The sequence below is a fragment of the Corythoichthys intestinalis genome, chromosome 6, assembly GCF_030265065.1.
Source record: "Corythoichthys intestinalis isolate RoL2023-P3 chromosome 6, ASM3026506v1, whole genome shotgun sequence".
NCBI lineage: Eukaryota > Metazoa > Chordata > Actinopteri > Syngnathiformes > Syngnathidae > Corythoichthys > Corythoichthys intestinalis.
In genome coordinates this window covers 27,925,605-27,952,937 of record NC_080400.1, presented here as the reverse complement: position 1 = coordinate 27,952,937, position 27,333 = coordinate 27,925,605, and the positions used below count along the sequence as shown (strand labels likewise).

General features: G+C 39.4%; 2 protein-coding genes across 3 annotated transcripts in view; both read left to right on the top strand.

Annotated features, from left to right (window-relative positions):
- Positions 1–12,117, top strand: part of plch1 (phospholipase C, eta 1) — a 148,706-nt gene extending 136,589 nt beyond the window's left edge. For both annotated transcript variants that reach the window (XM_057838266.1, XM_057838265.1), the window contains 8 exons: positions 338–462; positions 2,526–2,610; positions 4,834–4,980; positions 5,176–5,255; positions 5,401–5,460; positions 5,744–6,128; positions 7,469–9,999; positions 10,076–12,117. In XM_057838266.1, the coding sequence (XP_057694249.1) occupies positions 338–462; positions 2,526–2,610; positions 4,834–4,980; positions 5,176–5,255; positions 5,401–5,460; positions 5,744–6,128; positions 7,469–9,999; positions 10,076–10,159 (3,497 nt within the window). In that variant the 3' untranslated portion in view covers positions 10,160–12,117. The remainder of the gene's footprint in view (positions 1–337; positions 463–2,525; positions 2,611–4,833; positions 4,981–5,175; positions 5,256–5,400; positions 5,461–5,743; positions 6,129–7,468; positions 10,000–10,075) is intronic.
- A 4,262-nt stretch (positions 12,118–16,379) lies between these two features.
- On the top strand, positions 16,380–25,016 carry LOC130917162 (extracellular calcium-sensing receptor-like). The gene is made up of 10 exons (XM_057838267.1): positions 16,380–16,569; positions 16,951–17,042; positions 17,113–17,292; positions 18,330–18,518; positions 18,596–19,108; positions 20,447–20,656; positions 22,754–22,877; positions 23,648–23,811; positions 23,942–24,223; positions 24,302–25,016. The coding sequence occupies exons 1-10, from the start codon at positions 16,380–16,382 to the stop codon at positions 24,722–24,724; spliced, it is 2,367 nt and encodes a 788-aa protein (XP_057694250.1). The 3' UTR covers positions 24,725–25,016.
- The last annotated feature ends 2,317 nt before the right edge of the window (positions 25,017–27,333 follow it).

Below are 27,333 nucleotides of genomic sequence, written 5' to 3'. Positions count from 1 at the left end.
CAGCTATTCACTTGCTACGACAGTGCATGTGCAAATGGGTTGGAATCACTGTAATGCTATTTAAACGACATTAAGGGGATTAAATGGCTCGTTTAAAGTGGAAGTGTTGCATTTAATCTTCACTTGACAACAAAGCAATTGGGCGGTTACCATTGGACGACTGGTTTACGATGCAGCATTTACTGCCTTATAACTTTCCTACATTCGCAAAGTGTTTTTCCTGTCTGTGCACTTTCTGTATTTAAAGTGAAGGGAACAAACTGAGCATCCGCAGTGTTTTCACACTATTGGGTAATGGCATTAACATCAAAGCTGTGAATTTTCCTTTCCCCTGCAGGAACCTTCAACCCATTTAGTGATGACCCACTTCCAGCTTGCCCCAAGAAGCAGCTTGTTCTTAAGGTCATTAGCGGACAGCATTTGCCCAAGCCACCAGATTCCATGTTGGGGGACCGTGGAGAGGTACTCAAAATATACATTTAACACTTTGGTGTGAAATGAAGTCGATTTTTTTTGTCGTTACGCGAGCAGAAATCAATGAAAATGGCTGTAAATCTAAACTGAACTCTCTCTCTCTCTCTCTCTCTCTCTCTCTCTCTCTCTCTCTCTCTCTCTCTCTCTCTCTAGTTATTATAATGTACAGTATTACCATAGCATCAGTTGTTTGTCGTTGGCAAAAATGTCAGAAGTAACAGTGCCATTCAAAAATCACAGGAGACTGCCATAGAAATCATTCACATTTTTCTACTTGTATGTGTTGTGTTATGTACTTCATTCATTTGATTTTTTTTTTAAACATTGAATTAGTTGCTTCTTAATATTTAGCTTCAATATATTGTATATTTCTCTTGTTAATTTGTCCCTGTTTTCATTTTGTATCAGAGACAAAAAAAAAAAAAAAAAAAAAAACATTTTGTTGCTGTGTAGCATTATACAATGGGGCAAATAAGTATTTAGTCAACCACTAATTGTGCAAGTTCTCACACTTGAAAATACTAGAGAGGCCTGTAATTTTCAACATGGGTAATCCTCAACCGTGAGAGACAGAATGTGGAAAAAATTTGCAAATCATGGTGGAAAATAAGTATTTGGTCAATACCAAAAGTTCATCTCAATACTTTGTTATGTACCCTTTGATGGCAATAATGGAGGCCAAACGTTTTCTGTAACTCTTCACAAGCTTTTCACACACTGTTGCTGGTATTTTGGCCCATTCCTCCATGCAGATCTCCTCTAGAGCAGTGGTGTTTTGGGGCTGTCGTTGGGCAACACAGACTTTCAACTCCCTCCACAGATTTTCTATGGGGTTGAGATCTGGTGACTGGCTAGGCCACTCCAGGACCTTGAAATGCTTCTTACGAAGCCACTCCTTTGTTGCCCTGGCTGTGTGTTTGGGATCATTGTCATGCTGAAAGACCCAGCCACGTCTCATCTTCAATGCCCTTGCTGATGGAAGGAGATTTTCACTCAAATCTGTCGATACATGGCCCCATTCATTCTTTCCTTCACACAGATCAGTCGTCCTGGTCCCTTTGCAGAAAAACAGCCCCAAAGCATGATGTTTCCACCCCCATGCTTCATAGTGGGTATGGTGTTCTTTGGATGCAGTTCAGTATTCTTTCTCCTCCAAACACAACAACCTGTGATTCTACCAAAAAGTTCTATTTTGGTTTCATCTGACCATAACGCATTCTCCCAGTCCTCTTCTGGATCATCCAAATGCTCTCTAGCGAACAGCAGACGGGCATGGACGTGTACTTTTTTCAGCAGGGGGACACGTCTGGCAGTGCAGGATTTCAGTCCCTGGCTGCGCATTGTGTTACTGATAGTAGCCTTTGTTACTGTGGACCCAGCTCTCTGTAGGTCATTCACTAGGTCCCCTCGTGTGGTTCTGGGGTTTTTGCTCACCGTTCTTGTTATCATTTTGACGCCACGGGGTGAGATCTCGCATGGAGCCCCAGATCGAGGGAAATTATCAGTGGTCTTGTATGTCTTCCATTTTCTAATAATTGCCACAGTTGATTTCTTTACACCAAGCGTTTTACCTATTGCAGATTTAGTCTTCCCAGCCTGGTTGAGGTCTACAATTTTGTCTCTGGTGTCATTCGACAGCTCTTTGGTCTTGGCCATAGTGGAGTTTGGAGTGTGACTGACTGAGGTTGTGGACAGGTGTCTTTTATACCGATAATGAGTTAAAACAGGTGCCATTAATACAGGTAATGAGTGGAGCCTCGTTAGACCTCATTAGAAGAAGTTAGACCTCTTTGACAGCCAGAAATCTTGCTTGTTTGTAGGTGACCAAATACTTATTTTCCACTCTAATTTGGAAATAAGTTCTTTAAAAATCAAACAATGTGATTTTCTGTTTTTTTTTTTTTTTCCACATTCTGTCTCTCAAGGTTGAGGTTTACCCATGTTGATAATTACAGGCCTCTCTAATCTTTTCAAGTAGAACTTGCACAATTGGTGGTTGATTAAATACTTATTTACCCCACTGCATAAAACCCTGTTTTGTTTGTTTTTAGATTATTGATCCATTTGTGGAAGTGGAGATCATTGGTCTGCCAATTGACTGCTGCAAAGAGCAAACTCGCGTTGTTGATGACAACGGTAAGAAAAGAAAAAAAATCAGTATTTCCAAACAGACAGACATAGAATTTGTGTGCCGAACTTGTAGGTTCAAAGAGTCAGATGAACTAATTAAAGGCTGAATTGAAGCAGAATGTGGGATGTGATGGTGTCATCGCTCCATCATGTGTGTCTAGATGAGGGCAGCTAAGGGATTGTATGCAGGGGTGAAAGTGGCTATAATCTCTTGCCAGCTCCCTGACATTAAGGTCGCCACGGAGCCAGAATTGTTTTGTTTTTTTGGGGGGGGGGGTCAAACCACCTAAAACCACAGAAATGCTAAGAAAATTGCTTTCGGCTGTTACACCTATAGCTCACAATAAAACAACAGGTTTTACACGTACACTAGGCTACTGCATTACACTTCCCTGAACAGGGCTTGCATGAGAATGATGTGCAAAATAACAGTCAACAAAACCACCGTACACTGTGCAAACCCAAACATCCATCTCCTAATTTTTATTATCCCTCATTTCCATCCATCTAAATGCAAAACCTGAATTTTTACTACTTAAGAACAAAGGATGTACAGAACATTAAAATTGAACATTGACATACTGTATATTATCTTGAAAAAAATTAGCATACATTAACAAAAGTAAGTAAAAATTACATTATCCACTGTGAAATAGAATATATTTTGAAGATAGCGCAAACATTGACTTTTTTTCATATTATAAGGAAATAAGTCACCTAACATAGGTAAATAAATAAAATAAGTCCATAGTGCACATTAACTATAATATCAAATGTATCACATTTGAGACAAGCATTTCTGGACTTCATTGCAGAAAAAAAATGTTTAAAACCTCATTATGTTCAACCTCACTTTAGTTATGTTTGTTCCGGCCCACTTTCACTCCGGGTAGTATGAGAAAAAAAGACTCCATGGCTGTAAAGGTTAGCTAATGCTAGGTGCCCAACAACCTTGACAAACTAGCGTGTACTTTCTGAACTATTAAAAAAATTGACAAGCTTTTTTTTTGACTGGCGGACATTCTATGAAAAGCCAACTATTAACATAGTCTATTCATAAAGAACATATATCTTGGTGACACTGTGACATTGCATCCCTTAATCCAGTACATACTATTTTTGCCATACTACAATCAGGTGTACTTGCACATCCACTCAGTGGGTGGCAGTGGCGCTCTCATTTTCAGAGTGTGTGCTGTATTTTTGAACCAAGCAAGAGCACACAGCAAAGCAATATGAAGAGCTGTGCGCCGTTTTCCGGTCGCCTCACGCAGCGACCCACTGTCTTTTCCGATCTCACATGTCCACCCGAGAAGTGCCGTTTTCATTTTGGGATCGTCACGATGACCGCCCTCATGTCCGGTTCTCCCCCGGCCGCTGAAAATGCGGGCCATTTGTGTTTTGGCTTTGACTTTAAATACAGTGGAGACGAGTAAATACCACTCTGTTTACTGTGTCTTCTGAAAATGATTGTAGCAGACAGCGGGAAGCCAAATCAATGAAGATGTCACTTAAAAACATTAGACCCCAATCTCATTGATAAGCCGCTTGATTGTTTTTCAGCAAAAATGTGCCGAATATTGCCAGCAATCGTCCCGCTTTGTCATTGTTACATCAGTAAACCAGTGAGCAGTGTTAGCATGCTCAGTGCAAAATAACCCCACACCATAGCAAAGGAGCTGATACTGCCTACAGCAAAAATACAACCTTTCCCTTTTGCCAATGACGCTGTCGTTTTTCTTACATTCAGTTTTGTTTTTTCGGTCAAATTTTTTGGCATATTGCCCTCATGAGTTAATGTTGCTCATCAATTTGAATTTATTATTATTTATCAATTTTATTACATTTTATTTTTCAGTATCAAATGGTAAAAAATGTACATTGCTTGTATTTTTACAGCTTGGATGTGATTTTTTTTTAAAAATTCAAGTTCATGTGCTTTAAGTCAAAACAATGTTAGTAAAGTTACACTTTACTATAAGGTGATCTATGTTACTTTTTTTCTTTAATAGAAAAAAGGACAATGTTAGGCAGAGGTGTACTTATAATACTAATTTTATAGACAATTGATACTATTTACAATGGCGGCAGAGTTTGGGGGGGCGCGAAATATTTACATCTTCCTGGGATGGGGGCGTAACAGAAAATAATTGAGAAGCACTGCCTTAATCGGACAAACTCATAACAGCTTAAGAAGACTTAACATTAACTTATTGCTTGACTCTCTAGGTTTCAACCCCGTGTGGGAGGAGACCCTGTCCTTCACACTGCACATGGCTGAGGTGGCGCTGGTACGCTTCCTTGTTTGGGATCACGACCCCATCGGACGGGACTTTATCGGTCAACGGACGGTTGCATTCAGCAGCCTCATGCCCGGTTCGTGCGCACCATTCCTGGCCGCCCTCAGACTCATTGCATCTTTAATATGGAACAAAATTAGACATACAGGGCACAACAAGTTGTCAGATTAGAATGAGTGTTTCTTTTTACAGCTTTGACAGCATCTTTGCCCAGGGCTGCAATTCTATGTCAAATCCGCTTTGACTCTTGCTTTTTATAATCTCTCATCAGGTTACAGACATGTCTACCTAGAAGGCCTGACCGAAGCGTCCATCTTTGTGCACGTGTCTGTGCATGATGTCTACGGCAAAGTGAGTATTCTGCAGCACTCTCTCTGGATTTAGTGTGAACTGCTTTACGCGTGTGGGAGTATAATTTGGAAGAGGACCTGAGGAAACGGTCCTTTCCTCAAACCACTGCTTATCCGCTTCTCTGCCGATCCTTTTGTCTTTCTAGTGGAGTCCTCTAGTCCTGAATCCCAGCTTTACCATAATGCACTTTCTAGGATCCAGCAAGGTATCAAGATGCCTTTGTGAAAGCTGTGTTGTGTTGCATGAACTGAAGAAAAATGCATGCAATACACTTTTTGTGTGTCACACTAAAACGCCCATGTCATGCATTTGTCACTGGGGCGTCGCACTTAAAAAAAAAAAAAAAAAAAAACACTGCGGTGACAACTTATTTTTAGCAGTCGGGATCTCGACTTGTTTCAACCCAGCCCACCAATGTTTACCGAGTTTGAAAAAAATAAAAAATTTAATAATGAGTAACTTCCATTTTTTTCTTTGCTTTTTTTCAGGGAAATCAGCTTCGAGGCATTCGGGGTTTGTTCAACCGCTCTTCTAAGTCCTCTGTGGATACGAATTCGACAGGCCTTCGGAAGCGCTCCATCAGTGACCATCTACTGCGCCGCACGGCTAGTGCTCCGGCGAAAGGCCGCAAGAAAACCAAAATGGCGCTGTCCGAGTCGGCGGCTTCCATGTTAGAGCACAAGAACGGTGCGGGGTTGGAGGCCGTTGGGGAGGGAGTGTCTGGGAAGGAGGCAGGTGTGGAAAAAAGGCCCCAGGGCAGGCCTCTTCTCACCCACAGACCCATCTCCATGCCTTTAGACAGGCTTCTGCAGGGACAGCTTACCCTGTGCTCCGGAGACAAGGAGCATGACTTGAGTGCCAATGCAGTCATTGGTAGGTAACAGTTTATTGACTCTCTTAATCTTTTGAATCTATTTTTATTTTGTGATTCATTAGAACTTTTGTTTACACAGTTTATTTAAGCTTATGATACTGTCTAACATTAAGGGTTAGTGATGCTTGATCTCTAAAAGAATACAGTGGAGCCTCCAAAGTTAAACTCTAAAGTTGTCTTTTGGTTTTACCATCAATGTTTGCCAGCAGGAAAAATGTGTTTCTAGCCAAGGTGACCAACCCCTGAACTTGGGAGGTTTTACTGTACCGCAAGCAGCATGATATTTCTTATGGCAACATCCTGACCTCCTTATCTAACTAATTAATAATTTAGCTCATTTGCTTACTTGCTCTGCTGTATACAACTTAAACACTAATCGCTTATGCAGTGAACCATGTGAACAGACTGCAGCCTGCTCTCCATGATGCCTTAACATGCCTTTTCTGTCCCATCTTCATTTGTTGTGCTTCTTGATAGTAGAGAAGTGACTAGGATGTTCCAGCAGGTAAATCAGAGTTACATGCCTATTGTCTGAAGGTTGCATCGTTCAAACAACATGCCAGTATTGCGTCCTGCCAGTGTATTGTATTTTGCTCCTTTTTCGCTGCACGATGCCTACTCGGCTCAACACAGCTCTCACAATCAGGTATTACCAGGTATCCTTTCTGGTACATGATCAGTTGTACCAAGTCCAAAGCTAATACCATGCAGCAACTGGAAACCACTGCTGCTCACACATGCTAACATTAGCCTATCCTGTGCGCTTTGGTGCAAGACAATATTTCACTTGAGGGTCCGTCCTTTTTCAGTATAAGTCTGTTATTTGCTGCGCACAGTAACCTTTTGAATAAAATGTGCTCATAGGAGCAGCCACAGGAAACACTTGCTATATTGTCATTGTTGGTTAACATGTCTCCTTCTGACTGATGCATTTAATGCAATGCGCTTTTCATTGTTTTCTATGGTACTATGTTGAAGTACAAAACAAAACATCCAGTACTGAAATAAGCTGTGCCATGCCGAAACCGTCTTGTGCAGCGAAATAGTGGCAAATGAAAGTGATATGAAAACGATATCGCTGTCCCATTAATCCCATTTTATCAGTCCCATCTGAACATCTTTTTCCCGATATGATGTTTCATGACATGGACTCCAAAGCCTCATCGTCCGGATTCTCCCTCACAATCCTACTTGGTGATTCATTTGTCTGTGGTTTATGTTGTATTGGCTGGACTGTTAATTGTCATCATTGCTATTGTTGGATGGCTTGATATCCTGCATTCAACAAACCCCATTTCTGTCTTTAGATTTGCTTATATCTGACAATCTGTGCCCTCAGGAACTTTCCCATTTGACAGACCCAGATCTTCCTCAGTGGATCTTCTCACCAAATCATCGGCTTCCATTCATGAAAGCATCCAAACACCCTCTAAGTTGAACAGTCAATGGAAGAAAGAGCTCAACAAACCACAGGAAGCGTCTTATCTTGTTGTTGGTGGCGATAACATTACAAATGAGGATGACTATGTAAATTATCAAGCAGGTATTAATCGAGCCAACCTCTCGAAAACCCACTCTGCCCCTTCCACCAACAACCACTGTAGATCGGAGAAACCGGAAACAACTTCTACCAGCACAGTCTTCACAATTGCACCTTCCGTGTCCTCATCCTCATCTTGCTCTGTCGCCCCTCTTTCCCCTGTCAACTGTGATCGTGACTTAAAGAGTCCCAGCTCGCTGCATGACAGCACAATTTCCAGACTGATTGACGCCATGTCATTAGGCAATGAGCAAGACACTCAAGGCTCCATATCAGCTCTGATCGGTCAATTTGAAAGTACTGCCGACCAAAATGAATTCAACTCCTTTTGTAATCGTACTTTTTCTCCTTCGGGACAGCTCCAAGATGTCACTTCCACTTCAGCAATTTCAGCCAAACAGAAAACTCTCCAAATTACCACTCCAAGAATAACTCTTTCACCATGTACAGTTCCCCAAGTAGACTCTGCTATCCTCTCCAGTCCAGAAACCACAGATCTTGAGGAGGTCTACACCATTCTTGACGAGGAGACATTGTCACCTCCTGTGTCTGCATACAATCTGAAGAATCAATCAGTCAACGGCAATGCAAATATTCTGGGCAACAAACCGTCAAGCAACCTGGCATTTTCCCCAGTAAAGGTGGTTCAAGGCTTGGGAAGCCGCCAGAATGTGTGTTGCAATGTAATTCCTACAAATGGGAGGAGGAATGATGATCCAGAAGAGATCGAAGAGAGTGTATACGAGGAAGTATTTGATCCACCAGCACCAATAACAGAGCAACAGAGGAGTTCTACTCAAAGATACATGCTTTCACCTGTGAACCAGTCTTTCCAATTATCCAATAACCGTGTTGGCAATGCGTTTGCAGAGGTAGAGGTGAATGTTGATGAGGATCCAACAGAGGTGAGTTTGACCTCACCGAGATGCACATGGAAGGCCCGCAGTAGTCCGACAAAACAGACCGCCATTTACCAAAATGAGTCCACTCCAAAATACTCCAAACAACGACATCCTCTGCCTTATCGTGAGCCTCAGCAGTACCCAACATATTCGCCAATTCCCTCCTCGTACTTTAAACCTACGTATCAGTGTATAGATCAACAATGCAACCTCCAATCTTCTCCAATGCACAGACCTATGGACTCTAAACCTTCCAGACCAAGACCACTAAGCCACAATGGCTATCCGAGCTCTCAAAGCAATACTTTACGTTATAATAGAGACTTAACGCAACAGACCAGCTACAACGGCAGCCTGATCCTAAATGGTTTTCAACAAGACGGAGAAGGCAACGAGATCCCTAATGGTTTTCACCAAGTAGTTCAAGGGCATAGAGCTGCAGAGCCGGGAAGATTCTTACAAAATGGGTTTTCCACTTCAGAAAATCTCCCGATTCCCAGTTCAAGAGTTAGATGTCTTTCTTTTCATACTGCATATAGTCACTTTGACAATGATAATGTTACAGATCAGTGTTCAGTGTCCCAGTCACGCTCTCAAAGTCAAAATCAAGTGTCCACTCCAAACCACACGTGGAACCAAAATGTTCCAGTGCCCCAAATACAGTCTGAAACCAAAGCTCCCAAGATTTCAACTGTAAGGTCTTTATCAACTGGTCCCCAATCAAATACTGTCAGTTGTACTGTCAGCACTCCATGTAAGTCCAAGTCTCTGGGAGATCTAACCTCTGAAGACATATCATGTAATTTTCAGAGCAAGTATCACATCATTAGTCGCAGTTTCATCACTCCACACATGAGGAAACATAAGAGGATGGGAACCATGGGGGGAGGAACTCTCCAGTCCCAATCTCGAGACCCGCTAACAGAACAGTTGCGCAAACTTGTCAATTTTGAGGTGGAAGACGGTGAAAAAGAAATGCCCCCATATCCGCAATGTCATATGGATGTGAAATCCCCTTGGAAAACAAGCACCGAACCTCCAACCTCCAAGGGTATCAATGACTCCCCTCCACTACTCGCCCGTCGCTTATCGTCCCGTAGTCAAAGCCGAGTGCGTCACATCAACAACCGTGCTCGTGAAAGACAGCAGGAGGCTCTGAAACCACCATCAGGTGGCACGGTGAATGGTATTACCGCTGTTGGTGGAGTAGTTTTGAGGAATAAACCAACCTCACAAAATTCACCTGTGAACAGACACTCTACTGGTTCTTACATTGCTGGTTACTTTGGGCAGCTGGAGGACAGAGGACTTCCTGAGGGAGCTTGTACATCGTCACAGTTTGGAAACGGTGATCAACAAGCAGATCTCTACTGTGCCGGTGACCCTCTTCCATCTTCAGACTCCTCCTACTTTTCATCAGAGCCAGAGGTTTACTTTCTGCTCAGACTTTAGCTAAGACTGTAATTTCAGATAAAGGTAATAGAAAGTGTTTTTTTCTCTGCAGACCACAGGGTTTACTCTGAAGCTGGACATGCACTGTACAACTTTGGAAGTGTGTTTGCATTCCCACCCACTCGAAATGAGTTAATCGCCTGACTAATCATTGATGTGTCAACCCCGGACATGGACTGCCTGTACTGTTGCTACATCAGTCCTGTAGCTGTGAGTAGTGCAAACACAGTGAAGGAAAAGGGCTCAGAGTTTGGAAAGGCTAATCATAACACTTCTTGGCCTGTGCAAGAACACTATTTGATTTGATCATTATGTAATTGTTCTATATCTGTTTACTATCTCATGTACACAAAATGAAAATACTTTTAACCAGAAAAATTGAATTGTGACAAATCATTTTCTGTAGCAAGACACGAAGAAGGCAGATGAGCCAATCATAATACAGAATAGAGAATTTGAGATTTTACATTTTCATGGTGATGTTCCCCAAAAAATTTAGTGAAATAGATGATTATGGTTCCGTAAGCAATGTACTTTTATCATTCGTGAAATACTAGGCCTTCATGCGGCAAACATGAGTTTTTGTTGTTGTTGTTTTTACTATTGTTGCCTTTTAAATGATTGTAAAATTAAAGCTTTACAAGAACCATGTAGTTTTCATTTGTGGTTCGTTTTTGTTCAACGAATCTTACATGATTTGTTTTGCACCACAGATAAGCGCAGGCTCTGGATAAATCTCTACTATCATTTGCATAATGACTATGAAATATTTTTTTAATTTTTTTCTGTTCGGTTAAATAATCATACAAGAATGTTTTTTTTGCATTCAAGTGTAATGCAATAATCTTTTTCAACCCAATTACTGTTTCTTAACCGATAATTGTTTAGTTATTGTTTCAAGGTCGAATAAAACTAAATAATCAAAAATCTAGCTAACACGACGAAGTAATGTAATACTTGTAATACTCGCAAAGTGATTAACAATTGTGGCATATGTCAAATTTGAATTAAATAGTACCATAAAGATCTGATTGCTTTTATGGAGGACTAAGAAATCGAAATATTTCCTGGTGAGAGCCTTAAAATCAAAGGTAGGTAAATTGATGTTGTACCTGTACTTGTTAAAATCAAACTGTAAAAGTATGCTGTTGTTAGTTCGCTGTTAGTTCGTTGCTAACAATTCGCTAGTACCCACCCATCTTAATTTGTTTTGCATGATTTACTTTTGTCACTTTGATTGTTGGACGACACCCACAAAAGCATTGGTCAGTTTGCACAGTGTATGCCCAGCTTGATGTTCAAAATGATGCCATACAAACAACATTGTTACACCAAGAAATGCATGTATGAAATGTCAATGGTTGTACTAGTTAAAAGTTGTTCTAGTCTGGCGGTGTAATTGTCATTATTCTACTTAATGTCTCCAAAAGACATGTTATCGTTGTCTCTGTGATGTCAAAACTGCGATTCTGAAGCAAAAAAGACAACAGAAAATTAGGAATATGAAGCAGGATGTGTTTCTTTGTATCAGCGGAATGTTTGGTGTATAAACAACAAGTGAAGGTCATCACCATGAAAGTCTTCCTTCTCGTTCATGTGGGTATTTTCTTTTAAAATGTAAATATTTCCGCTGTTGTCTTGGATCCTTGAATGGTCTTTTTATTCTGACTGCACACTGACTGTATGTTTTGTGCATGTTACCTACATGTGAACATGTCGAGCATGACTATGCACCTGTTTACACAAATGATGTTGCAGCGCTCGACCACAGCGGTTCGGGACTTGTTGCCATCAATGGTCTGCAAACAAAAAAAGATTTGGAACTTAAAGCTCTTATTTTTTTAATTGCTTTGATACAGAATACAAACTCTTTTGTCAGTTCTAGTGATTTTTATTTTGTACGACCCGTAACAGAATGCAAATAAGTGTACAGCGGTTAGGTTGAGGAAGGGAGCGTAGCAAAGTTGTAATTGTATTCTTTTTATTGTTCCAGTGTGAAACCATCTCTTTTCTTTGTATTGTTGCTCATTTGATAACTGTGAGCATTTTCCTACCAATGCAATAAAAATAATAACTTGATATCCACTGATCATTTTTTTTTTTTGTATCTTCAGTAACATTGATCACATTTGGGAATGTACTTTTCCTACCAAATACCAGTAAAGTTTGACAATTTAAAGCTTTCGCTCTTGTTATCAAGACTCAAATTTACTCAATAATAAATGCACAAAAAGTCATAAACAGCCCAAACAAGGGCCATCGCTCACAACGAGGGGTAATTGCTCATGAAATGGCTGTAATGGAGCTAACAAACGGCACACCTGTTGCTCTGTGCAAGCAGGTCCCTAGTTAACCTGCCACACCTTATTATTGTGAATGTTTATGAAGCGAAAAACCAATGCTCTCATGCACAGGACATCTGGCTTGTGGAATTAACTTCTTTCAGGCCACTTTGAAAAGGGTCACGTTAGCTTGATTCATGTTCAGAGTTGAGTTAGATTCCCGTTAATCTTCAATTAAAGATTACATACGTATATACTGTACATTATATACAGCAGGGGTGCCCAAGTCCGGTCCTCGAGAGCCCCTATCCAGCTTGTTTTCCATGTTGCCCTCCTCCAACACACCTGAATCAATTAATCAGGATCATTCTAAGGCTACTGTAGCGCTTGCTGATGAGGTGATCATTTGATTCAGGTGTGTTAAAGGAGGGAGACATGGAAAAGAAGCCGGATAGGGGCTCTCGAGGGCACCCCTGATATACAGTGAGGAGCAGAAGTAATTGCACCCTTTGTGATTTTGCAAGTTCATCCACTTAGAAAATAGGTAGAGGTCTGAAATCTCAATCATAGATGCATTTCCAATCATATATACTCACATTGTATGACTTTTTAATATTTTTTTTAATATAATTTACTGGGGTTTATAAGTATTTGTACACCTGAGAAAATCAGTGCTAATATTTAGTGCAGGAACAAGAAGTGGAAATGCATTTATATTGACATTTCAGATCACTACCTATTCTCTAAGTGGGTGAGCTTCCAAAATCGCAAGGCATGCACACTTCTGGTCCTATATATACCTATATAAGACTGAAAAAGCAGTTTCTGCTCTTGCACTCCTCTTTAAAAGAAACTGCAGTATTTTGAGTCAGAACAACAGTTATGTTTGAGATAACAATATGTTTATATGCTGCCATTGCAGATTCATGGCGCAATAAGCCCCCGAACTATTTTTAATTTGTCCGTTTTACCCTGAAAACCCCCGTTTACAGACGTCACGCAACCGCTTTTGTTTCTACCAACCCATAAAACGAAGGTAATTAATTAAATTTATTATTCAAAATGTCCGTCTTTTTTAGCTTAGAATCATTAATTGATGTCTCATATTTCGTTTAAAAAAAAAAAGACTTTAAAAAATTATTCACTCACATATTTTAAACTTTTAAACAAATGATGTCACAATGAAAAAAATGGCGTCCGTAAAAAAGTCACGGATATCTACCTCATAACTATCGCTTAATTGTTTTTTTTTTTTTTTTTTTTTTTTACTGTCGCATTTCCCCCGATATGTTAGATGATAAATAATCGATCCAAAAAAAAGAAAAATTGAAAAAAAAAAACGTTTAAAAGGGTAAATATATGAAAAAGAAAATCTCGACCACTCCTTGATGTCTGCGATTTCTGCATCGCCACCGTTGTTATATTACCATGTTTCACCCATAAAATCCCCCCAAAATCCAGCTGTGGCCATTCACAGCTGTGTCTTGACACTCAGTGATACATGCTACATGGAGTTTTTGGATCGAAACAAGGTAAGTGTGCGATAATATCTCGTTAAAGTCATGGTGTCTGTAATTCTGCTCTCGCGGGCTCTCACCGCCAGATAGGGTTTTGCTGTTTAAAAAAAAAATTATTTTTTTTTCAAAAATGCCCTCCTGTTCGAAATTTTTCTTCCCCCAGAAAATTGAGATTTTAAGCTTTCCAATGATGTATCACACGTGCATATCGGACAATTTTGAAAATTGGCCAAATTGGGGGTCTCAGAGAGGAACTTCAAGTCAAGTGTTTTCCGGCATATTGATATATATGACTAACCCTAAACTAATACATAAAAAATATTAAACTTATAAAATAAAGGCAGCAGGAAAAAAATGATTCCAAAGTAAGATTAATATTGTTTTTATTACAATTTTCTAAACAAACAATTACATTTAATATAAAACACTGTTCTTTCAAAATGGTAAGATTATTGAAAATATGAAATAATGGCATGTGATTAAAATAATGGAACTTTAAAATGAATATGTAATTTGCAATTGATTAAATAGAAATTACAATAGATTTTTTTTTTTTTTAAAGAAAAAGGAACATTGGGTATGATTGTTAAATGAAACACAAAATGTGTAAAATCCCCTTCAAAATGAATTGACTTAATAAAAATATACATTTGTTACTCGAGTATACTGTAATTAAAATGGGTAATACAACCAAAATAAATGTTAAAAAGTATATTGAAGTTAAGGGAATGGACAAATTCCCATGTTTTTAAAATATATTTACAGTACAGTATGTTAATTAAAAGAAGTACATTTGAATATAAAATCTTAATATACTCAATTAAAACATTAAAAACTCAAATTGTGAATTATACAGAAAAAGATCAACCAAATTTTTTTAAACAGCATTTCTAAATACATTGATCAAATCAATATTTTGAACCACTATCTGTATTGTTCAGAAGTACAGTATGTATATATACATGCAAAGAGACTTTCTTATTGTTTTTCCACCATCACTCTAGAGAGAAGTCATTTTCATTTCCACATGGCGTCATTATTTTTTTTTTCTTCCATAGACCTCACGACTATTATAAATGTTCACAACAAGCCTTTCTCTCCTGCCCAAGGGTGCTGGCTCTTCCACTTTCCAGTACGCTCGCTCTAAATCTGACTTTCTAGTAAAGTGCAAGGAACTTTTCTATTTTGCGTAGCAGATGTTACAGACCAAGGTATGCGTTCATATTTTCTTGCAGTCTCTCTCGCTATTTTATACAGTATATATATATATATATATATATATATATATATATATATATTTTTTTTTTTACATTTTTTGTATTTATTATTTAAATAATTTTTAAATTTTATTTTTTTATTATTATTATTTTTTGTTTTGATGTGTTGATGCTGATATAACAACATCTCATCTTAATTTAACAGCTGCCTGGATGTCTCTATGCTCGTGTGCTTTCACCCAGTGGCGCTGCTTGGCCTTTGTGCTGCTGTGTGTGGTGGAAGGACGGACGGAGCGGCAGGCAGTATGCTCTCGGTGGGCCACCCTGAGCCACGGTGGTCTCCAACGGGATGGGGATGTCATTTTGGGTGGACTCTTTAACATTAGGACTGTGTCTTCAACTGTGGAACACACTTTTACCAGCAAGCCACATTTTCCAGCCTGCACTGGGTAACGTAAGACCCAGGAGTGGGCAAACCTGGGTCATCCATTGCTTAGGTTAAAGGGGGGGAAATGTACAATTTTTTAAAATTCATTTTACAGCACAATGTTATTTGCATTTATTGACTTTCTCAATTATTTACACTAACAAATTACTTATAAGTAAATAAAAGTTAATATTGGTTAAAAAATAAAAAAAAAAAAGGTTACTAATTTACAAAACAAATAATAAATGGATAAATTAATTCAACAAGAAAATACAGTAGTACCTCTACTTACGAACGTCTCGACATATTGAATTTTCAGGTTAAGACACCTGAACAGGAAAATATTGCCTCTCTACGAAAGAAATTTCAGGATACGAAAGGCAAAAATACAGTATGGCTGCATGGTACTCACAGGTCCCAGAGTTTACTGAACATATAGCTGCTCTGCAATTGCCTATTGCTTAGAATTCCTCGCATCGAATTGGAAGAGGGACCCCTACTGTATGTGTATGTATGTATCCCAGCGTCCACTTCATTCGCCCCTCGTGTTCCGACAGTTTTACATGAGTGTACAGTTTTAACTTTTATTCTTTATTCTTAGTTTTTTACATTATGCACAACTCTGATTTATGTTTATTGTGCAATAATCTAATTGTAACATGTATTTGTTACATGTTTTGATCCATTTCTAGGCATTATAAAAGATTTATGTCTGAATTTGGGGGGCTTGGAACGTATTAGGGGATATACATAGAGAACGCGTCTCTACTTACAGAATTTTCAAGTTACGGAATTACTTCCAGAACCAATTAATTTTGTAAGTAGAGGTACCATTGTAATTAATTCAGTGATTCAGTGATCACTTGTTTTATCCCACAGTACTGATCTGGCGTCACTAAAATCCATGTACGCTATGATGTTTGCGGTGGAGGAAATCAATAGAGATGGCGTCATCTTACCCGGCGTGACTCTGGGCTACCGCATTCATGATACTTGCGACGGATACCCTTGGGCACTGCAAGCTTCGCTGTCTTTATCCACAGGTGACGTGGGCACATGTCGCTTATCAAGCTCGGAACTTCATGTTGCCTCAATTAAACCAGGTACATTTGATGTGATTAACTCATTGACTGCCATTGATAGCGATAGACGTCCGATCGCTTTCAGTGGTAGTCCATTTAGTTCAGGGGTGCCTAAGTCTGGTCCTCGAGAGCCCATATCCAGCTTGTTTTCCATGTTTTCCTCCTCCAACACACCTGAATCAAATAATCAGGATTGTTTGCAGGCTCCCGCAGAGCTGGCTGATGAACTGATCATCTGATTCAAGCGTGTTAAAGGAGAGAGACATGGAAAACAAGTTAAGGAGAGAGACATGGAAAACAAGTTGGATAGGGGTTCTCGAGGACCGGACTTGGGCACCCCTGATTTAGTTAGTTTGGTTGAAAAAGCTTTAATACACTAATTGTGTTTAATGCTGTTGTCAGGTGCTCAATCTGTGGCAGTTCTCATTGGTCCTGCCTCATCCACATCAAGCCGAATGGTGTCCAGCATCCTTAGCCCACTCTCTGTGCCTATTGTGAGTTGCATTGGGAACATCATGCCTATAAATCCAACAATCAACAAATTATTTCTATATCTGATGACAGATCAGCTACCTGGCCACCTGTCCCTGCCTCAGTGACAGGTCCAAGTACCCTAACTTCTTCAGGACCATCCCAAGTGATGTTTACCAATTCGGTGCCTTTGCTCGGCTAGCCGTTCACTTCCAGTGGACCTGGATTGGAGCTGTGGTTGTTAATAATGATTATGGTCTCCTGGCTCTACAGGTAAGTGGTTGTTAACTAGAAAGTAGTGAAAATACACATATGGATTCATACATGAAATAAAATGTATTGATGAGGGCTTACTGGATATTTAATTTATTTAATAAAGAATTTTTGGTAAAGCTTACTTTTAGTTGTCCCTAACTGTTGACCAATCACTTGAATTCTATTCTATTCTATTCTATTCTATTCTATTCTATTCTATTCTATTCTATTCTATTCTATTCTATTCTATTCTATTCTATTCTATTCTATTCTATTCTATTCTATTCCCCTAAACCCAACCCTTACAGTTACTGTTCGGTTTAGGGGAATGCATGTGATTGGTCGACAGTTAGGGACCACTAAAAGTAAGCTTTACCAAATTTATTACATGCACTCAAATTATAGTACAATGACTCTATAAATTCTTCTTTTAAAAAAGACACCAGCGATAAATTGCACCGAGTTCATATTAGGTAAAATGTCTCAGGTCTTTCTGGACAAATAAATTATTTGTCAGTTTGTTTTGATTTCAAGATGTAATAGCAATAAAGATTTGTTTTTGCTTTAAAATGCCACCAAAGACAAATATCTCAAATTAAACATATTGATAAATTTTTATCAGACTGAATGCAGTTTGTTTGTTAAAGCTTGAAAATGTCACCAACCACACTGAGTAAAGATCATTATGTGGACTTTCAAGTCACACAATTAATTTGCTAAAATGATGATAAAACCTTTTTTGTGTTTTCGATGGAAAATTGCACAAAAGCCCAACTGATGTTGTCATATTGCTAAGGATATGGTCAAGGCTTTCGAGTTGTGTAATTAACTTGCCATGCACTGTGTGCATATATGATAGCTTGTTTAACCCCAGAAATGTGTTTTCTTAAAAATTTCACCAGACAAACGCAGGGATTTCCATGTCATTTACTGTTGTTATTGTAAAAGTATAAGATTTGTAATGTGACATTACACTCTTACACTTGCTTACTGTGATCATTTAGGTAGTGTGGCTAAATTTATGGTTCTTTTATGCAACACTTGTGTTATACTAGGTTTTCCAGGAGGAGATTAAGGGCAAAGGAGTGTGTCTAGAATTCATACAGAGTATCCGAAAAGATTACAGCGATGCTGATACTAGACGTGCCGCGATCACCATCCAAGCTGCCACAGCAAGGGTCATTTTGATCATTGCCGGATTTCGATATGCGAAACTGATATTCATGGAACTGGACAAGAGAAATGTAAGCACAAAATATGAGGATGTATCTTTAATGAAGATTCTTTATACAGTTCATACAATCATGTATCTTGTGTTCAGGTGACAGGCAGACAGTTTCTGGCCAGTGAATCATGGAGCACCAATTACAACGTCCAGGATGGCGCCATTACTCGGGTGGCACGCGGTGTCATCGGAGTAGCCATCCGAAGCGCCAACATTCCCGGATTTGATCGCTACCTCCAAAGTTTGAACCCCATTTGTCGCCCTGAAGACGACTTCTTGCGAGGATTCTGGGAAAAAGAATTTGGTTGCAGTCTTAGCTCGCCAAAGTCAACAAGACTCTGTGAACACCTCTCAAACATGTCAGCGTCCTTTCCTGACAAGCCGTCAGCTGCGAGGGCCCCGCTGCCACTCTGCAGTGGCGATGAGTCCCTGGAGGGTTTGCGGCATATCTTCACTGACACCTCCCAGCTCCGTCGGTCATACAATGTCTATGTAGCTGTTTACGCTGCAGCTCACGCCCTTCGAGGCCTCCTCGCCTGCCAGGATGCCAGCACAGCCAAGAACAGCAGCGCCACCTGCTCCCCTTCCAAACACATCAACCCCGCTGAGGTAAACACAGTGAAGCATTTAAAATGATGATATTCATCGATGACATTCATTGAAATCGACTTGGACTGAATAATAGTTTCTGATACTTTACATGCTCTCAACCGCTCTATACTGGTCTTTTATAATTCATGATTTCGTGGATGAACACCAAATTGGAATGGTTCTAAATTGTTACTGAATACTGCCATTGAAATTACATATTTTTGAGTGGGAGAGCACAATCGCTGGAGGAACTGTAAATCTGGCTGGGAAAGTAACTTGTAGTTGTAGCAAGAGCAACTTGTAGTTGTACAAAATTGGAGGATTTAACCATCTCATGGTGTCGACCCCAGTAAACGGCATCCAAATGAACCAATAAGAATTGAGAAGTTACATGAGATTAGTCAAAATGGCCATCTGTGACACACCACCCACACTAAATCTACACATTTGAATCACTTCAGCACCATGTGAACCGCAACAATAAAATGAAAACACAGCACTTGTGACTCGTAGTTAAGTTCTAGTTTCTTAAGATACAAATGACATTTTCTTTAAATACAACGTAATTACAAATCTAATGTGTACAACTACAAGTTCTTCTTACTACAGCAGAAAAGGGTTTTTATTGTTATTATCATTTTTTTTTCTTTACACCAAATTTAGCTCTCTAGGATGGCTACTGGGTTTTTATATACCGTATTTTCTTCACTAAAAGCCGTCAATTCTCTCAAAAACCAACAGTACGCTTTATAATCCGATGCGCCGTATATTTTGGTTAACGATGGCATGACAGTCCCTTTAGCACAGCTCCTTCTAGTAAATGCATAACACAACCCCAACAACTACTACTGTTACGACTACTGCACCTTTTTATGTGGTGCGTCCTATATATGAAAGCAACTTTTAAAAAGGCCATTTATTGAAGGTGCGCCTTATACTCCGATTGCCTTATCGTGTGGAAAATACTGTAGTATTAACACTAGAAATGAATAAAAAGCCAGTCTTCTACAGGCATTAAAGTCCTTCGCCGAGGTTTCAAAACATGTTTTTTTAATTATTTTTTTTTAATGCCCTTTCTCACAAGAAAAATAAAATATGACAATTTAACTTACTGTATTGTTATATAAATTACTATAATAGCGATTAGAACTGTTGAAAATGAAAATTATATTTGCATATATACAAAACAATATTTGTACATCGGATTCTTGGATGACAAATTCAGAACGTGATGCTAGTCATTCTACTTCCTATGTGTTTGTGGCGTCCTCTAGTGGCCATAGACCGTATGTACTGCACGAAATTCTACTACTACCAAAAGTTAAGAGACTCTTTACCTCGAACGATGCTTTCCAGCTTTTGCAGCAACTAACCAAAGTGCGCGTCGGTAAGCTTCACGGGGACGTGTTACAATTCCAAGGGGCAGACATCCCGGCCAAGTACGACCTTGTCAATTGGCAGATCACCTCCAAGGGTTCACTGAAATTGGCTGTGATTGGCCTTGTGGATGGCCTTGACCTGTACCTGAATGAGACTGATATCCAGTGGAGCACAGGATCTAGTCAGGTGGGCAATGTGAAGTCAGCTGTCACATTCTTATCATAAGCGGAGTTTAAGGGGGGGCTCAGCCCTCCCCGGTGGCCGAAAAGTGTCATTGCATATAATTGACTTTCCTATACAGTGGTACCTCTACATACGATCGCTTCGACACACGAACTTTTCGACATCCGACGTAAAATTTGACTCGCCATTTGTTTCTACATCCGACGACATGCTCGAAATACGACGACAATGGCAGCACCGCAGACGAATGCACGGCGGATTTTCTTGTGTGACAAATCAACACTGGTTTCAGAAAAGGTTGGTACAGGTGGTGAAACAAGGAAAAAGTTGACGCTTACCTTCTAAATGAAGATGCAAATGTCAGAAAAATATGAGCGTAGGGTGGGCATCCGTGAAATGGCTCAACAATACATCTCCACGGTCCTCCTCCGACCATCGTTCGCCAGTCTTTATAAGTTAAGCTGACAATTGTTATTGTGGTAACATCTCCAGAGAAATCGCCAACTTCGCCACGTTTTTATCATTTATTTCACAACTTATTCAAAACAAAAACACCTTCTGTCTGCCGCAATTGACGGTGTTAAGAAAACATTCAAAGTGAAAGTGAAACTCAAGCTCACCGGCTGCCTCTGGCACGTCAGCACCGCGGTGCGTTCAGGGTCAGCAAAAAACGTCCGCCACATTAGAACCCGATTCGTTACATTAATACAGGAATTATTATTATTTATTATTATTATTATATATATATTGATTTATAATTTATTTGTTTTGCTATGTGTAATTGCCATTTGTAATAGTACCAGCAGTATTTTTTAAGGATTTAGTGAAGGTTTTTGGGCTGTGGAACGAATTAATGGAATTATAATGTATTCCTATGGGAAAATCCTGCTCGACATACGACCATTTCGACTTACAAACAAGGTCCTGGAACGGATTAACTTCGTATGTAGAGGTACCACTGTATATGTATAAAAGTTGTAAAGCATTAAAGCAAACAACAAAAATGAATGAAATGAACAAAAAAAAAAAAGATTTTTATAACGGGTCAAAATTATTTTGCGAACAGATCATGTGACTAGCATCTTAGACGGTCATTTGCTTTGCATATTTTATATATATATATATATAAAAAAAAAAAAATAGGGGAGGGCAATTTTATTTTTCCAAATGATTGTTTTCTTTGTTTGAAAATATTTTTTGGGGGATTGAAGCAACTTTTTTAGAAGCAACTTTGTATGATTGAACGATTTAGACACAAATGTCCTTCCCATGATATGGCCCAAAAACAAAAAGGATTGCTACAATCAAAGAAAACTTAAAAATTAAAGTGTTCAAATGCAAATATATATATATATATATATATTAGACTCATAATAATGAGCCTAAAATATTTTTTTCTCATTCAAAAACTTTTTTTCTATAATTGAATTTTGTTTTTGAAGTGATTTTTTGTTTGAAAATAAATATGTTTTTGTTTGAAGCAACTTATTTTTTGATTGAATAATAAAGACACAAATGTCCTAGCCAAAATGTGGCCCAAACGCAAAACAAAATTACTTTAATCAAAAAAGTTGCTTCAATCAAAATAATAATAATAATTAAAAAAAAAAAAGACTTCAATCAAAACAAAAATTCAAAGAAAAATAGCTTTCAAATGCATTTTTTTTTTTTTTTAGTTCAATTTATTTTTGCATTCAAACAATTTTTTTTGGATCGAATAATGAAGACACAAATCTACCTCAATATGGCTCCACCCAGGGGATATAATTTTTGACTGGGATAACTACATTGGCATGACACCGGCGGGCGTACCATATTCAATGGATGACGATCTTGGCGAAAAGTATAGCTGTCCTAAGCAGCCTGATTTACAATTACCCTCAAGAATGATGGGAAACAAAAATATGCTCTTTTTCAACTTATTATTATACCTATTCTCGTAAGTTAATTTTATTGCTGACACTGTGTTTTGGGGTCATCAACATCTTGAGCCCCCCCCGGCCCAAAAGTAAAACTCCGCCTATGAGAATGCAATTTCCTACTCTGCAATATGTAAAAGTTAGAATCTGCACCTAATTCTTTTTCTTTCTCGGATTCAAGGTCCCTACTTCAGTGTGCAGTGAGAGTTGCCCTCCTGGAACTAGGGTGGCCACCAAGAAAGGACGACCTGTTTGCTGCTTTGACTGCATCCCGTGTGCGGAAGGGGAGATTAGCAACACAAATGGTAAGGGGAACAAATACCATGTTGTGTTTACATTAGGAGTGGGAACCTCTTGGTACCTCACGATACGATACGATTTGCGATACAAAGCTCATGATAACGATGATCTGACGATATAGCGATACAATGATTATCGATACATTGGTCAGGAAATCATTCTAGGATATTCTACAAAAAAACTGATTAAAAAACAAGCTTCTGCTGTGAATTGGAATGAGTTTATCACTAGTAGACGTCCAATCCATTTGAACTTCAAATGGATTGAACGTCTATGGCCGTCAGTGTCAGCCAATCAGGCAATGAGTAATTTTAGGCCATTTAAGGTCATTTACCTGTTGAGTTTCAGTTACTTCCTGTTGATTTGGGGGTATTTTATGGGTCACTTGCCGTTTATTTTGAGTTACAGAACAGGACGTGACCTAAGAATCACCCAAATGAATAGGCAGTGACTCAAACTCAACAGGAAATGACCTGTAAATGCCCTAAAATGAACAGAAAGTGACCTGTAAATGCCCCGAAAATTGGACCGAATGACTGTGAATGCTCTGGTTTTGAATGAACGAACGTTTCCAGTCTAAATGGATTGGGCGTCGAGCACTGTCTTTTTAAAACGATATCTCGATTCTTGTCAGGAACCTATCGATAAACTTTTGGGATACAAAGTATCCAGATATATCACCATTTCGATATTTTGTCACACCCCTAGTTTACATTATCTTATTTAATGCTTCTTTCTTGTGAAGGGTCTCTCTCCTGTGAACGTTGCCCGTTAGAGTTCTGGTCCAATGCTGGGCATTCAGCCTGCGTCCCTCGCCAGATTGACTTCCTGTCCTTTAATGAGACATTAGGCGCTACTCTTACTGCAGTAGCTGTGTCCGGCACCGTGGTGACCACTGCTGTCTTTGTAGTCTTTCTATTCTACAAACATACACCAGTGGTAGGTTCATAATACCAATTTCTTCCATACAATATATTTTTTCAAGCCCTTAAGTTAAATAAAAAGAAAACAATGACTGCTAAAATTAGCTGAAAGCCTTGAACCATTCAGGTGTTGTTTCACCTTTCAGGTCCGAGCCAACAACGCTGAACTGAGCTTCCTGCTCCTGGTGTCGCTCAAACTCTGCTTCCTCTGTTCTCTGGTGTTCATTGGCCGTCCGTCCGTGTGGTCCTGTCGTTTCCAGCAGGCGGCCTTTGGCATCAGTTTTGTGCTTTGCCTGTCCTGCCTTCTTGTAAAGACAGTGGTGGTCCTGGTGGCTTTCCGTTCGGGTCATTCCAGTTCGAAACACTTAATGAAGTGGTTCGGGCCTTGTCAGCAGAGGGGAAGCGTCTGCCTGTTCACTTGTATACAGGTAAAGATGTTGTTACATTGATTGGGTAATGTCATAATCCTGAAGTGTATGGGATAATAACACTGCGATGTCATCCAGGTGACCATCTGTGCTGTGTGGTTATCCCTCAGTCCTCCACTTCCGGGCCACGAAGTGGGTCACCAAGGGTCTAAGCTCACCCTGAAGTGTGACATGGCCTCTGTGGTGGGCTTTTCTCTTGTCCTCGGCTACATCGGCCTTCTGGCGTGCACCTGTCTCCTTCTGGCTTTCCTCGCCAGGAAGCTGCCCGACAACTTCAACGAGGCTAAGCTGATCACCTTCAGCATGCTGATCTTCTGTGCCGTGTGGGTGGCCTTCGTACCTGCGTACATTAGTTCGCCCGGAAAGTACACAGTTGCTGTGGAGATCTTTGCCATCCTTGCTTCAAGTTATGGTTTACTCTTATGTATTTTTGCCCCAAAATGTTTCATTATTATTCTGAGGCCACAGAAAAACACCAAGAAAAACTTGTTGACAAGATAGCGTCTTTCTGTTGACCTACACATCTTATAACTAAAATATATTTATTATTGTTTAAACACTTCTTGTATAGATGTTTATACGTACTGTAGTTGTGTGGCAATAAATGTTGTTTTGCACCTTAAATGTAAAAAAATTACCACTAGATGGCAATGTCTTACCATTATAATTTTACTTTGCCTCCTCGCTTGGCGTGCTCGTTTTAGAACTTGAAATGTTACTACTGTATAAGCAAAAGTATATTGGGTTAGGACTCGAATTGAGACGTTAAACTGCAACTTTTTAATAAATGATGATGTACGTAAATCTCTTCATTTGAGGTGGTCCCCTGAGAAAATGAAAATGATACAATGGGAGAGATGCTCACATTAATATATCACAATAGGAAGGATGGGGCTATTAGTGGTTATTAGTTTATCCAATTTGCAACCATAACATTGATATGTTTGCTAAAATACATACCATTCCCAACAGTCAGTCTTAATAGTAAAAAAGCACGGATCCAGTATATGAAAATTTGTGTTCTCTGGTATAAACTACCCCTCACACGGGTTAGAATCATATGATATGAAGTGGAATTGATGGTAGCACAGCATGTAATTGTTCTTGAGATTAAATATATAATGAAACCGCATTGTACAACCAATAGACTATAAAAATAAAATGTCGCAAAATTATTCCTGGACATTTTTCATTAATCTAATTGGAAGCTGGCATCTACCTCTACAATGACTTCACCAACATAGAACTTGTTTTAGTAAAAGATCACAAGCACATAAAGAACAAGTTCTATCTTGATGAAATCCGGCTATGAAGTTATATTTCAGAGCAAGGTCAAAGACTTGGTTGCACCATTTGTTTTTTCAGACAAATAGGACATTGACACCATACTTTCAATGACATCATTCATATCCAAGGCTATCCACTGTAGTGGGGACTAAGAGAACAGCCTGCAAGATCTTACTTAGGGTTGACCTTGACTGTCGTCCTGGTCTGATCATTCTAACCACAGCATTTACATTGTTAAAAAAAAACAAACAAACCAAAACAAAAAAAAAAACTATGCAGTTTGACGTTGTGCTTTCGGAAATATTGGCGTCACAGGTCTTCCATGTTGCCTTTCGTTTTCGTTGGCAAAATTAATCACTTTGGGAACTAGCACTGCTGAACTTGCACTGAGGCATCTGCTAGTCTGCAAGTCGAGTCGAGTCTCAAGTCTTGGACTCTCCCAGCTCAAGCGAGTCCGAGTTAAGTTGTGAGTCATCAAAATTGCGACTCGAGTCGACTCGAGTCTGAGTCCCTGTGACTCGAGTTCAATTGTCTTCCTCGCTGGGTGCCACAATGGAAAGCGAACCCATACCTACTGCTTGGAAATCCAAGATGCGATTTTATTGCTTTAAAACACATGCTTGTCTGTCTGTCTATCTATCTGTTTGTCCATATGTTTCTGTTCAAAATAACCCGGGGACAAAAAACATACTACAATAATTTTCGGACTATAAGGCACACCTGACTATAAGCGACCACACACCAATTTGACACGAAAATGGCATTTGTTCATAGATAAGCCCCGCTGGACGGTAAGTCGTAGCTGTCCTCACTGTATTATGGGATATTTACACCAAAAGATATTAACCGGGAACAATTTATTTGACAGCGGCAACATAAGACTGTCAGAAGACCAAATGAACACCCATCAAGCTTTGAACCAATTAGCTGCAAAGCTTCATTGCTTCAAAAGCTTCATCTGGCTATCACTGCTCCCTTGGGGGAGTCAGTCAACCTCTGCTGCCACCTGCTGTCATCGCTGTTGTCGTCCAACATGCCTCTTAGCATGCATTGCAGCCCTACAGATGTGAATAACAATCAAAGTTCATGTTTGTTTCGAAAATATGCTCATTATTTCTTCAGTTACTGTTCCAGTTGTCTCATTAATTGCTACTTATGTTACAGTATTTGATAACGCTTTATTTAACAGCGTCACCATCAGACTGTCATAAGACAATCATACTTATGACATGACACTGTCATGAGCATTAATGAATGGTTATAATAGATGTCATTTAGTATCATCCGGCAAATTATCTCATTTTTAAATGGATTTAAACAAGCCGAGATGGACATAAATGGAGTTAGTGACATAATTTGCCGGATGGTACTAATGACATCCGTCAGTTTCACGGGTAGGCAGGTGGTGTATGGACCCAAGTGCAGAGAAACGGAAACGAGGCTGAAAGACGGTGCGAAAAGGTTTTAATTAATGCCAACAAAAAACAAAGTACCAACGCAACGACTGGGGTGTCCAAAAACTCTTAACAAACAAACGTCAGGCTAACAAATCAACTTACTTTCAAAGCAGGACGAGGAACACGAGGAGCTGGGAAAAACCGCTGACATGAACGTGAAGATTGACATTGACAATGATGCAACAACGAGTGAAAAGAAACTGGGTGCTTATATACACACACGCAGACAAGGGGTAACGAGACAACGGGGAACAGCTGCGTAACACAGGAGGATGCAGGTTGGAGGATACACTAGGAGCAGGGACAACAGGTGAAATCAATGGGCAATCACTGGGACAAGTCAGACTAGGAGAAAACCAACACAAA